The sequence below is a fragment of the Mobula hypostoma genome, chromosome 8 (genome assembly GCF_963921235.1).
Source record: "Mobula hypostoma chromosome 8, sMobHyp1.1, whole genome shotgun sequence".
Taxonomy (NCBI): Eukaryota; Metazoa; Chordata; class Chondrichthyes; order Myliobatiformes; family Myliobatidae; genus Mobula; species Mobula hypostoma.
The window spans coordinates 131,566,799-131,581,710 of NC_086104.1; the positions used below are offsets into that span (position 1 = coordinate 131,566,799).

At 46.5% G+C, this 14,912-nt stretch overlaps 1 protein-coding gene across 3 annotated transcripts in view; it reads right to left on the reverse strand.

The window, feature by feature from the left end:
- Positions 1-14,912, reverse strand: part of LOC134350969 (fibroblast growth factor receptor 1-like) — a 220,464-nt gene that overhangs the window by 33,435 nt on the left and 172,117 nt on the right. For 2 of the 3 annotated variants that reach the window (XM_063056899.1, XM_063056898.1), the window contains 3 exons: positions 9,266-9,389; positions 5,205-5,395; positions 2,416-2,566 (listed from right to left, as the gene is read on the reverse strand). In XM_063056899.1, coding sequence (XP_062912969.1) covers positions 2,416-2,566; positions 5,205-5,395; positions 9,266-9,389 — 466 coding nt within the window. The remainder of the gene's footprint in view (positions 1-2,415; positions 2,567-5,204; positions 5,396-9,265; positions 9,390-14,912) is intronic. The other variant, XM_063056900.1, reaches the window with a different exon arrangement.

Consider the following 14,912-nt stretch of genomic DNA (forward strand, 5'->3'; position numbering starts at 1 on the left):
AAGACAAAGAGTAGGGCTGGGCAGCTCATCAAAACACGGGGTGGATGAAATCTGAGGATTAGCTCTTGATACTTTGGGAATTTTCAGATGCATCCTTGTTGCTTCCTTTGGGATTAGTGCCAGTATTGTCACCCCTCTGCACCCACTGCTGACCCAGGCTCACAATGAGGGTCTCTATGCCAGCAGCTCCCCCTCCATCATACCAATCTTAGAGGCATGGTTAACCTCCAAAGTTCCTCACGCCTTATTTGGTTTTAAGAGGTACCAGTTTGTTTGGGGAGTAGGGATAGAGGGATGAGGAGAAGAATTTAAAATCCTGAGAGCCTCTTAATTTAGAGGGTGAGCAATAATAACACAAGGCTAATCTTCTACCTCAAGGTCCCTCTTCCCTTCCAATACTCATTACCCTCAAGGTGTCTGAAGCCCTGCAATCATATTGTTGGTCCTCAAGCACTGAGCTTCACATCCAGCTAGGGGACAGAGTTCCACCCTATTGAGTGAAGAACATTGAGAAGCCTCAAGTGACCAGCCCTTGAACCTTTGCTCCCAGCTCAATAGGCAAAGGAATTAGACTCCCGACATCGAACCCACCAACCCCTGTGCATCTCCTCTCTCAGCATCCTAACAACGTGCTTTAATGGTGTGTGGAGTTCACCCTATGCTCCAAGCTGCATAACCCGAAAGCCTCATTAGCGTCAGGATTAGGCCCTGACAGTTTAATCAGCTGATCAGACACAAGCAGGACACGGACTGGGGAATGCCAGGGCATCTGCTGGCTCAATGGAGATGGAAAGTTCTAGGGTGATGTTATAGCTGGTTGTCTGATATCATTGAGGCAGTGAGTCTGAGGCGAGTCTACTTCCGGTAATTTATCCCGCTCCGTCTTCAACTCCCCACTCTGGACCGCCTTACCTCTTCTCCTTACCTGCCTATCACCTCCCTCCCCTCCCCCCGATACCACTCCTCCTTCCCTTTCTCCCACAGTTCACTCTCCTCTCCTATCAGATTCCTTCTTCCCCAGCCCTTTACCTTTCCCACCTATTACCTCCCGGCTTTTCACTTCACCCCCACCAGCTTCACCTATCCCCTTCCAGCTTGTACTCCTTCATCTCACCCACCATCTTAATCCTTCCTTTCCAGTCCAGATGAAGGGTATCGGCCTGAAACGTTGATTGTTTATCCACTTCCAGAGACGCTATCTGACCTGTTGGGCTGCTTCAGCATGTTGTGTGTGTTGCTCTGAAGTTCCAGCATCTGCAGAATCTGCAGTAAAAGGTCCTTCAGCCCACCGAGTCCATGCTGACCAACAATCACCCATTTACATTAATCCCATCTTATTCTCCCTACGTTCCCACTCAGTCTCCCCAATTCTACCCCTCACATATACATTCGAGGGCTATTTACAGTAACCGATTAAACAACCCCGTGCCTAGAATCTGGGAGGAAACTGCAGTACTTGATCGAAACCTACACGTTCTCAGGGAGAACTGGCAAGTTTTCACACAGACCATGCCTGAGGTCAGGACTGACCCCACGGTGTCGGAAGTGTGAGGCAGAGGACGAGCTGCTGTGTCCCTGTGTGGTTAAGTAACACTATAATCCTGTAATCAGTTTTGGTTGGGACAGAAGCTGGGTTTCTGTTACCCATGGTAGCTTCAGACCACATGGAGAGAGCCTGCCACGAGCTGAACCCACCAGCCAAAGCTTCCCCTCGACCACCACTTGCTCTACTCCAGCAGATGGCAGGTGCAAGCAGGCCTGCCCTGTCCTGCAACTCTCCTGCGTGTTCCAAAAGGCGTGGTCTTAAGAAAGGTGGCACCCGTCATTGAGGACCTCCAGCACCCAGGACTTGCCCACTTTTCATTGCTACCTTCAAGGAGGAGTTACAGGAACCGGAAGGCACACACTCAACATTTTAGGAGCAGTTTTTCCCACTTGGCCATCAGATTTGTGAATGGACAATGAACCTATGTACACTAAACTCGCAATTTTCCTTGCTCTTTTTTTTTGCACTACTCATCTAATTTTTAAAAATATATTTTAATTGAAGTTTATAGAGTTTTTTACTCTTATGTATTGCAATATACCGCTGCCACAAGACAACACATGCCAGTGATGTTAGACGTGATTGTGATTCGAAAGGCTTCAGCTTCTTACAGAGTGGATCCCAGTAGCACCGGGACCCTGCAAAAGGAGAGGAAAGCAAGGGAGATAGCAGGAGCAGAAGGCCGTCCTTCAGAATTGTGGGCATTTTTCCATGATCATCATTGGGTTTGCACATAAACAGCAGAAAAAGGGGAAAGAACAAAGACCTATACCACCATTATAGAATGGAACAGTTCACCCAACTCTTTCAAGACGAGTTAGCCCTTGCTAGCCCCTTTCTGTGAAGTGTTTTCTGGCTGAGGGGTTTACCTTCCAACTTTGGGCTGGTTACTGTGAGCCACGCTGACTGATTGGCCTCACCAATATAATTGGAAACTTTACAAATATACTCTCCGCTGTCAGCTTCAGTCACATTGAACAGAGTCAGCAGTTCCGCATCCGAACTATTAATCCCCGAATGCTAGAACAAATCAATGAGAGAACGATGATCGGACCTGCGAACAAGAGACTTCAGTGAAACACATCCCTGGGCCGCCCTCCACTAACTGGTCACCAGAGGGTGCTGGAAGCTCTCCTTGCCCGTTTTGTTTCGTGGGGAAGATGGAGAGGCTGTCTACGGCAGTTAGTTATGGGGTGACATAATGGTGGACTGGGACAAATGAAATCTGATGTCAAATCTGCTTCTGGGAGATGTCTTCCCTTGGTGACTGCATTCCCACTCAACATGGCTGCCACTGAGGCGACCCAGTTAGTTACCCAGTGCTTGAACAGTCATCGCTCGAGCGAACTGTCCAACTCCACCACTATTTCAGTGCATCAGGGATGGGGCAAAATGTGTCCTCACCAAGGGCTCCTCTATATTGACTGGGCAGAGTAAACCCTTTCTGTTCATTTCCCGGTGCCCTTCACCTGAGTGCAACGTGAACACACACTCCCCACAGGTACAACCTGACCTGCCAAGTGCTTCCAGCTTTTTGGGCCATGTATGGCATTGCCCAGATTGTGTAAGGACTACTGGCATCCAGTCCTAAAGGAATTAAATAAATCTGGACCTCTGGATTTAGGTAATCTCCAGTGATGGGATGTGAACTCACTGCCAGAACCCTGGGTACCAGCGCAGTATCCTAACCAACTGGCTACTGTGCCCTCTCTTAGATATCCCGAGATCTTTAGTAAAAAGCCATGGTTAGGATATTGAAGTTGGTACAACCAGTCAAATACGACGGGGGAGCTTGCGTCAGTACAGACATGTCCCCCACTGTTCCCAAGACACATATCCATGTCAGCGCAGAGTCCAGACTCTGAGGATGAAAATGACTGTCCTTGTCTAGTGAGATTACCTGATGATTACAGGGTCCAACATTAGTGGAAGTGAATCATTCACTTAACTAGTGGAATGCTTGGGGGAAGAAATGATGACTTCATTGAGCGTGGTGGGGGTGCAAAAGTCAGTGCCTGAGAGGGGGTTGGAGGCATTAACCTTCCCACAGGTTTGGGGGTGTCCCTGAAGAACTGTGACTTGCAAGGCTGTTGGACCCAGTGGGTTTGGGGCGAGGAGGTCCTTCTTGGCCAGCACAGAACTGGACGGGCTGAATGTCCTCCGTTGGTGCTGTACATTTTTCTACGATTCCATGGTCACGCCAGAGTGTGGTGGGGCTTGTTGAAGCCATGTGAAGGGACGGCCACAGTCCTGGCAAGGTCGCAGACTGTCACAAGGACATCACGGGTCACTAGGACTGGGCTGGTTACCACTCCCACCTCCCCACCAATGTCACTGGGAAGACTGATCATCCAAAGTTAATTAGCAGGTGAGCAAGGTCACTGACATCCAAACAACCTGGCCGAACGACCCTGGCTGTTGGGCGTGGTCAAAACAGAGGCTCAAGAGGTTGAATGACTTAATAGCCTTTGATACAGCTTTAACAAAGAAACCAGGCTTTACAGCCGGATAAGTAGGCTGCAAACATCCAGTGGATTCACAAGAACACAGATCAGTGTAGCAAGAAAACAGGCCCTTCAGTTAGAGAGAGAAATGGGAGTTAACCGACAGGATGAAGACTATTCTGATAAAAGATCATCAACCTGCAACGTTCTCCCATCACGGATGCTGTCTGACCTGCTGAATACTTCCAAATGCCTCAGGTTTTATTTTGGATTTCCAGCACCTGCAGCTTTTCTTTTTAATTAAAATTTTATTTTAGAGGGACAACAGGGTAAAGAGCCCGCACCACTTCTGTGGCCAATTAACCTGTCTGTCCGTGTCCTTGGAATGTGGGAGGAAACCAGAGCACCCGGAGGAAATCCAGGCAGCCATGGGGAGAAAATATTAACTCAATACGGTCAGTGGCGGGAATTGAACCCAGGTCATTGGCACTGTTGTGCTAACCACTATGCTATAGTGCTACTCTTTAGCTGTCTGCTCTCTGAGGAGTTTGTATCCACTCACTGGGTACAAACTCCTATGGGTGCCATCTCACACTGCTCAGCTCCGCTGGACCATTTCCATGCAGAGACCCTTGGCTTATGCCTCCAAGGGGTCGTCGGTGCTTCCAGGACAGAGGAGGGAAGGGGTGATTTTGGGTACAAAGGGAAGTCCAGTGCCGTGGTGAGTTGAAGTATTGGGGAGGAAGGTCACAGGTCCTGCTCAGTGTGCTGAGGAAGTACCAGTCACCCAGCTCTCAGCAGGAAGGGACTTGAAGGCACTGACTTCCCAAGGGGGAATAAAACAAAAGTCTCCATGTGTTCCCTTAACACTGAGTGAGTGCAGCTGCTAATGTTGAGAGAGGGATGCGTTGACTCTCTCTCTCTCTTGCATTAAAGGGTTAATGTCAGGGTCTAGTGTGTCAGAGGAACCAGCAATGTGACGATTCTCTTGTAGCTTTCCTGCCAACAGGGATTAGAGGAGCAGATGAAACACTCTGGCCAGTCTGTCCCCTCCTGTGCCCCCACGACAGGCCAAAGAAGAAACACTCCCGGGCAATCTTTACAGCATGGAAACTGGCCAATCGGCCCATTGCTTCAATGTTGGGCGGTGAGCACCCATCTGTATTAACTGTGGCCCCTGCTCGGCCACACCGCGTTCGCAGACGAGGACGTACCTTGAGGACCTGGACGTAGGGGGATCCGTCAGGGCCCATCCTGCTGCCATTTACTCTCACGTGCTTCAGCCACTGGATGTGGGGCTGGGGGTCACTGTAGACCTTGCAGACAAACTCCACATCACTGCCCACCGTCACCGTCTTGTTGGCGGGGAGGCCGGCCTGTAGGATCGGTCGATGAGGTGAGCGTTCTGAGAGAGAGAGAGAGAGAGAGAGAGAGAGAGAGAAAAAAAGGGAGAAGGGACACGGGTTGAGAGACAGGACAGCACCATAACCTGCTCCGATACCGGACGCTTGGCGGGGGCGCCCGGGCAAGAAAGCAACCAGCTGAACTAAATCCACCCCCCACACCAGTATTGGGTACCATCTGCAATCGCGATAAGGTGGTGTTGCTCATCAGGAGGGGAGTGAGTGAATGAGAGAGAGTGAGAGTGAGTGAGGGAGTGAGAGGGGGTTATGTGATGGGGGAGAGCAGGAGAAAAATAGGAGAAAAGACGAAGGGATGAGCAGAACAAAAAGTTGAAGAAATATCTGAATCTCTAGATCTCCAAACAGTTTGAAATTAGTGACTGATTGGGGATTGAGACAAGAGTCCTCCCCCATTCTAGTTTCAATTCCCATGTACGCACAGACGATCCCCACAAACAGCATTGTGAAAACCAGGCAATCCCTATCGTCTAGCGTATGTACTGGCCAACTTCCTCCCGGAACTTTCTCCCAGAACGATTCATATGTTCTCAAGCATAGACAGGGTTCAGGATTGATGTCTGCCTTGGATGATGGTACCTTTGGTTGTGTGGCACTCTCCCTAATCTGCCCTGCAACCTTTGTACTCAAACCTGTGGAGTGGAGTTCACGCGCACTCGCACGTATGTATGTGAATAATCCGCACTGATTTCAAATTTTCTGCGCAACTGTAATTTCAAATTTCCCGGACCACCGTACCAATCTGCTGCACATTGTTTTGGTTGTGCTAGATCTGTTCATGTGTTGGTGTGCTCTTGTAAGCACAGACAGGTGATTCCTGCTTGTTTTCCTGCATTTATTAACATCATTTGCGTGAGGCGCGGCCACCCGGTACCCGCCCATCTCACCCGCCAGCGGCGGGGTATTGGCGCACGTTGGGTTGGTCCGCCTTCTGGCACTTGCGCACTGCCCTCCAGCGTCACCCGGCCGGCACTCCGTTCTCTTCTGCCTACGACCTCAGATCAGACGTGGTGATCTGCTGAATTTAAGCCTATTGCTAAGCGGAGGAAAAGAAACTAATGAGGATTCCCTCAATAACTGCGAGTGCAATGCAGTCTTTGGGGTAACTGCAAGTCTGTGTCTTTGCTATCGCTTAGCTCACGCTTGAGTGCTGGTAGCGGGTGTGCTTTACTTTTTGCCGGTGGGGAGGGGGGATTGTTGCTCGCTGCTGCTTACACGCAGGAGGGAGGGGAGCTGGTGGGGGGAACCTTAGGGGTTCTAACATTTAACTGTTGTTCATTCTTTGGGCCACTCCTCTGTTTTCGTAGATGGTTGTAAAGAAAAAACATTTCAGAATGTATATTGTATACATTTCTCTGACATTAAATGAACCTTTGAATCCTTTGATATTTTAAAGGTATGATGAGGCGGTTAGCTATTGCTTAATGTGATCCTTCTGTAATTCGGCATTTTCACTAATCTGGCATTCCTCAGGTCCCAATGATGCCGGATTATAGAAGGTCGACGTGTGTGTGTGTGTGTGTGTATGTATGTATACACACACACACACACACACACACACACACACACCCTTCACCCTTCTCAGCGGTACCGGAGCACTGACAGACAAACAGACACAGCAAAGGCCGGACACTTTGTTGTAAACACTGATGAACTGGAGGCGATGAGGGGGAGGCTTCCCGGCAGTTGAAGATAAGGCTGAGCAGAAGTAAACTCCAAGCAATAAGAGAGTCCATTCAAACACCAGTGCAGCCAAACATTAACACAAATGCTTCCTTCCCTGATACCAGCCGACAAATGACCCATCAAGGACAGAAAATAAACATCCTACTGATTCATGGGGAGGGAATGGTCAAAAGCCAAACCAAGCAAACACAGGCACAGTCATTTCACAAAAAGCCTGTCAAAGTTGCATCTAATCAGCGTTAACAAATAGGCTTTTTGCCCTGTTTGAGCCAAGAATTCCTTGCCCTAATGGAATGCAATAAAATTCAAATCAGTTTTAACTGGCTCGTGTGTTCTGCTGGTAGCAGAAGTCTGCACGTGTGACACACACCGTTACACACCACGCCAGCTTTGAGCACATTGTTACACACCACAGCATTACATACATTATACACAGAACTTTTACACACATCATTAACCACCAATACATACAGCAATCTACATCATCACAGTATTACACTCCAATCCAACTTTATACACCACACTCTTACACACATCGTTACACATCACTAGTGTTACACATCACTGTTACACACCACTTCACTGTTACACACATCATTACATACCCCCATCATTACACACCATCTCATTGCTACACACACACTATTATACCCTCCTTTACGCTCTGTGACCGTGTCGCCACCCACAGCTCCAATCTGCCAATTAAATTTGCTGAGGACACCACACTGATTGGCCTAATCGTAAATAGTAATGAGGCAGCCAACAGAGAGGAAGTCATCACTCCAACACAGTGGTGTCAAGAAAACCTCTCCCTCAACGTTGCAAAAACAAAGATTGTGGACTACAGGGGGAATGGAAACAAGTTAACCTCTATTGACATCAATGATCTGGGGTTGAGAGGATGAAGAGCTTTAAGTTCCTCGTCATAAACATCCCTGAGGATCTCACATGGTCTGTACATACTGGCTGTGTGGTGAAAAAGGCACAACAGCGTCTCTTTCACCTCAGACGGTTGAACAAGTTTGGTATGGGCCCCCAAATTCTAAGAACTTCCTATAGGGGCACAATCGAGAGCATCCTGACTGGTTGCATCACTGCCTGGTATGGGAACTGTACTTCCCTCATTGTAGGACTCTGCAGAGAATGGTGCGGACAGGCCAGTGTATCTGTAGGTGTCAACTTCCCACTATTCAGGACATTTACAAAGACAGGTGTATAAAAAGGGCCTGAAAGATCATTGGGGATCTGAGTCACCCCAACCACAAACTGTTCCAGCTGCTATCATCTGGGAAACGGCACCGCAGCATAAAAGCCAGGACCAACAGTCTCTGGGACAGCTTCTTCCATCAGGTCATCAGACTGATTAACTCATGCTGACACAACTGCATTTCTATGTTATATTGACTATCTTGTTGCACATAATATTTATTATAAATTACTATCATTGCACATTGCATATTTACGCAGAAACGTAACGTAAAGACTTTTACTCCTCATGTATATGAAGGATATAAGTAATACAGTCAATTTAATTCACCCGACTATTACACACACCTCTACCGATACAGACCTCAATGTTAGTGGTGTAATTCATCAGAGTCAACACAGGACTCCAATAATTCCTGTGCCTGCCCTAACATTTCCAGGGTCCCAGAATGGAACATGCCCAGCGTGCAGTCCTACTCTGGCCACCTGCGGTTGGTGGAGGACAGGCTGAGCCAGAACTCTACTGTTCGGTACCTCCTGACTCAGGAACAGAACAGAACAGCACCAAGACAGGCAAGGTAGGGTAAAAGATTCAAGATTGTTAAATGCCATTTTCAGTACACAAGTTCAAAGGAGAACAAAACAATCGTTACTCTGGATCTGATGCAGCACAAAGGCCGGGGGTGGGGGTGGGGGGGGCTACACACAATAAGATAGAGAACACAAGAATGGAAAAAACCCCACAATCAATATAAACACATGAGATAATAATGATGCGGTAAGGGTCCTTAGCTCAATGCTGGTACATTCATACGTCACACGTTCTGCGCTCACTAGAAAGAGAAACAATGCATCTGGGCTGGTGGCAGACAACAAACTGAATGTTCAGTGATCAGTAAGGCCAATCCCCATTATTAAACGACAACACTTATTCTATTGAAACAAATGCCCAAATTTCCTACCGACAACGTCCAGCTGGTAGGTGTGGTTGATGCTGCCGTACTGGTTAACCACCACACAGGTGTAATTGGCCTTGTCTGAAGGTACAACCCCCTCCATGATGAGACTCCAGTGTTGCCATCGGACCTGCGAGACAAGAGGACAACGTGAATACCGAAGGCAGCTGGGTTAAACCAGCTCACCCAACTGGAGCTAACAGCCCTGACCCAGCCCGGCCGGGCTTCCGCTCCAATGCTCCGGGGCTGGCTCAGGGCTGTAGGCATCGCACTCTCCTCGGAAGGAAAAGGGCCCAAGCCTACAGTTAACAATCAAACGAAACAAGAGGGAAGGTCGCCTTCATTTCCGTGAACTACTGAAAGATAGCATCAAGGTGAAGGTACAGAACCTGCTCCTCGTTCGCAGTGGCCGGAATCTTGCAGGGCTCAGCTCTGGGTCCAATGCTGTCCAAGTACACATGCTCTGGGCACACAACAGTAAAAGAACAACAGGAGAAGCGAGAGGTCATGGATTTAGGGAGGGGGAACGGTAGAGTGGGAGAAATTTTGGTGAGGGACTATATGATGAATGGTTGAAGACATGACCATTGAGTGATCAGGGACAACTTATCATAGACCTCTGTAACAAGACCGTTAGATGGAGTGGATAAGATGGCATATGGGATACCTTCCCTTTATTGCTCTTGGATGAGAATACAAGGACCATATGAAATACAATGAGGCTGCGACTGGAAGGCTATCGACAGTCTTGATCACCTCACCATGGGAAAGGGGTTCGCTCACTCTGGGAAGGGTGACAGCAGCAGGGAGACATAAATGCAGGAGAATTATGAGGACGGATCTGTCCGTGACTGGTTGTTCTGTGAAGGAGAAAGAACATTAAATTGTAGTGTATAAGCTCGACCAGATGATTGGGCAGGACCATCTCCATGAACAGACCAGGAGGCACAAACTTGATAGGATCAAATAGGAGTTGCTGGTTTTGTTCCTACCTAGATGGCCAATGATCAGGGGGTGGGGAGAGCATGGAAAGTTCTAGAGTGGCAACCATGGTCTGTAGCTGTCCACGATTCAAGGATGGCCGGTTACAAGGCACTCCACAATCTCGCTGTGGACACTGGAGCTCTCCAACTGAACACAGGTCTCTTCATCTCAATTCCAACAGCCACACTTGCACAACTGCGCGTGGGCTGCAAGGAGCAGCTGGCTAGTTTATGCTTCATTGCCTTGTTACAGCGTGACAAGAGCAGGTTGCTATTATGGTACAAAGGGATCTAATGTATAGATCCAAATAAACCTAGGGAACTGAATAGCTCTCCCTGGGATCAGTAGAACCCTTTAGGCATTTGTAACTTCTGAGACATACAGTATATTTAAATATCTCACTTACTTCCCAGCAAATTAAGCTCCCTTTGGAACAAGCTCCTATATATTGTGATATGATGGTGATGAGAGCATAAATTTTAGTGACGCCAGCTGTAGGGAAAAACATTGGTCAAGGCCCTGGGGTGGTGAAGGGTTAGTTCCACAAAGCCTGTCCTGCAATGAAATCAGTAACTCGCACCCTTAGGGTTACTGGAGACACTGCAGTGCTCTCTCTGTCCAGCACCGTAAGGTTGTTGTGCACATCTCTATAATGGGAGCCAAACCCAAAGCTCTCTCCTTCTGAGAGGGGTGAAGGTGAGCCAGGATAAATCTTGAAAGCTGCTAGCCTTGCCGAGCTCCATCAGCTGGTTGGAACAAAGAGAGGGCTCTGGTGTCCACGAGCAGGTCAGGGGAAAAGAGAGCAAGAACTTCAGAACATGCTACAAACGCCAACACACACACACACACACACACACACACACACACACACACACACACACACACACACACAGGTTAATTCTAAACCTGATCTACAGAGCTCCCAGTATCCTGCCTTATGACTGAATCAACTCGGAGTTAGACAGCAGAGACTGGCCCTTCTGCCCACTGTATCAATGCTAACTGTCATGCCCATCTGTACCAAACCACCTGATTACACGGTTTCGATGCCCTGCCCATTCAAGTACAGGTGCACATTCCTTTATCCGAAATTCTGAAATCCAAAGAGCTCCGAAAACCGAAGCTTTTTTTGCCGACAGCTGACATCACTCAGGTGTGACGTGGCAGCACTAGAAGAGGCCACCAGACGTCAGTTGTGGCTCAGCGCTCGTACTGGTTACCCGTGCATTTGCTGTTCGCTGATATTTTGTGTTCACTGTTGACCTTGTGTTTAATTTCACTGTGAAAATGTCAAAAGGAGCTGCAGATACCCCAATGGGTAACAATGAGAAAAAGAGAAGGAAGCACCTATCATTATCAATAATACAGAAAGTGGAGTTATTGCAGAAGCTTGATTGTGGTGTGTCTGTGCGGCATCTTACTGAAGAAAATAGTGTCGGAACTACCACTGTATATGATTTAAATAAACAGAAAGACAATTTACTGAAGTTTTATAGTGACAGTGACATTTGACATTTATTCCAATAGTCATTTACCATGTGTTTGATTTGGTTCGTTTGAAGCTGTATCTTTTTATGCTTTATTGAATGTTTTTGTTGGAAATAAAATTTTTTCTCGTCATTATTCCCTAAACAATAAACAAGTACTTACATAGCATTTACATTGTATTAGGTATTATAAGTAATCTAGGGATGATTTAAAGTATATGGGAGGATTGCGTAGGTTTGGTGTGCCGCCGGGTTCTAAAGTCCACCGCACTGAGACAGGTTAAATAAGGGACTTGAGCATACATGTTTTTTGGTATTGGGGGGGGGGGGTCTGAAATCCGAAAAATTCTGAATTCTGAAATGCAACTCACCCCAAAGATTTCGGATAAGGGATTGTGGACCTGTACCTGCCCACATGCCTCTCAAATATTGTTACCATTCCTGCCTCCACCACCTCCTCTGGCAGCTCGCTCTAGATAGAACTACACTGGGTGAAAAATGCAGCTCTCCTATCTCCCTTAAACTGCCACTCTCTGACTTTAAGCCTGTGCTTGAAGGAAGGAAGCCATGTGGGCACTACAGGGAGCCTCTGTCACTGGGCTACCAAGATTGCCACTGATGAGATGGCAGCTGGTGTAACTTTCTCTCTGTTATGTTTTGCAACTCCAAAATGTTAACCTAATTAGAAGAAAAAGAAAGGAGCCGGAAGATAATTCATGTATGTTCATTTTTACTTTAAGTGAGGCAGGCGCGTATGGCACACGTGGTGCGATGACATATGACACATGTGGTGCCATGACATATGACACATGTGGTGCGATGACATATGACACATGTGGTGCGATGACATATGACACATGTGGTGCCATGGCATATGACACATGTGGTGCCATGACATATGACACATGTGGTGCCATGACATATGACACATGTGGTGCGATGACATATGCCATTCATGTACTTTGCACACAGAACCATAATGAATTAAGTATATCACAAACACTGCATAATCAAACAACATATTTACAACATTACTCAGGTATCACTGAAATATTGAGTTGGAATTTATGCTTAGCCATAAACTCCAACTCAATATAGAATGCATCTCGGTGTACTACATAATTCAACTTCTATATAGACATCCACAGCATAGTAGATTTTACATTGTCCCATGCGGGCCCAAAGATTTAATCACTGTGGAGGCATTCTTAATCTTGTGGGAAACAGCTTTCCTGACAAAGGGTGTTACTCTGCTTGACAGGTGAGACTTGTGGCCGTGAAAACTATTTCAGGTTCTGGGGCTCCTCCGTGGTAGTTGTAGAAGTTGACTCTGAGACTGCAGGAAGTGGTTCTGACAGTTCTGGATGTACTTCGATCTTTGATTCTCTCCTGGTCCCACTTCTTTCTCTTTATCCCAATCTTTTTCTTTCTCTCTTTCCTTCTCTTTCATGCCTTTCTCTGTTTTGCCCCTGTTCTTTCTCTCTATTTCTTCAACTTCTTGTCTTTCTCTCACCCCTTTTCTTCTTTCAGTTTCTTGAGAGTAACTCTGAACTGGTTAATTTCTCAAGAAATTAGGTCTCATTGATCCTTTTTTCTTCCCTTTAGGATGTGCATCTTGATCTTGGGAAGGTGCATTTAGCTCACTGGAGTATTCTCTTATTAACCCTTCTATTGCTCCCTTTACAATCTGATCTCTCCTCTTGGTTTCCTCATCCACAGCATCATCTGATGAATCCTCTGTTTTTGATTCTCCATTAACTCCTTTCATTTTGGCCTTCCATTCATCCAGCTGGACTATGGTCTTTGCATCTACTTTTACAAGCAGCTTTTTGTCTCCCACTTTAAGTTCATGCGATAACCTTGATACTCACAGAGTAGATTCTGGTTCTTTATATTCACAAAAGTTCAATACTTTCAACTTTCCTGAAGCTCCTTGAACTCTTCCAGCTTAAAACCAAGCCACATTTCACAAGTAACTGCCTGATTAACACATCACAAGCTTTCTCAGACACGTTGCCTACAAAACTGTAGTAGGATCACTGCTCTCATCACTTTCACGATTTCTCTGAACAGCATGGTCCTTCCAGCAACAGTTCATGGTGCACAGTATAGAGACAGTTGTGGCACTATCCAATATCTTTCCCTTATGGTTGACTCTGTTACAGGGCATGTGGTGGATGGATTGCCAATCAAGTTGTAGTTGTCTCAGTCAATCACCCCCCCACCCCCACAATGCTGGCCCTCCTGGGCCCAATGTGGCTTGTTGGTTGTTGTATTTCACTGTACAAATGTTATTCCCACAGGAGCTATCTTTCCCCCAGTACAAGTTCTTAGTTGGATATCTGCAGGCTTCAGTTTAATATCTTTGAAATGCTGTTCAAACTCATTTTGTGGTATGAATCAAACAGCCGAGCCAGTGTCCAATACCAATTTAATTAATTTTTCATTCACTTCAAGGGTAAGACATATTGTTTACCTATTGTTAGTTTACACATTGTAAATCTCAAGGCTATCCAGTCCTGCGTCACTTTCATTACTATCAGATTTTTCATCAACAACACGCAGATTAGTGCTCCTTGTGAAAGTGCAGCTTGACTTTTTCTCTTCCCTGTACAGTCCATTTATTTTTGTCTGTCCAACATGCTCTTTGCATGTGTCCTGCTCTGTTGCATTTTCAGCAGGTTTCACCTTTAAATCGGCATTTGTTTGGCGTGTGTGAGCCCTACCACAATGGTAACAGAATTTATTCAGTCAGCTTGGTTTCTATTTAGCCACAAAAATTTTGTTCTGCTCACTTCCATTCCTAACTGCAACTCAGTTGTGCCTTTGTCTGGTGTTTCCATTCTTACAACTGCTCTTTTAAATGTGAATTGTGCTTCAGTTAGGAGCTGTTTTTCAATGCTTTCTTGTAAGATTCCACAAACTAAACAACCTCTCAGTACATCATTAAGCCCATCACTGAACTAACAATGCTTAGACAATCTCTTAAATTCAGCCACATTAACTAAAAAGGATTCCTCTTCCTTTTGATTCCACTTATGAAACCCAAACTGTTCTGCAATCAGCAATGGTTTTGCTTCTAATTTTTCCTGCATTACGTTCACAGTATCAGCAAAGCTTATTTTGGTTGGAGCAGTTAAACCAACAAACTGTATGCCATTAAATCCAATGCACTCAGCAAA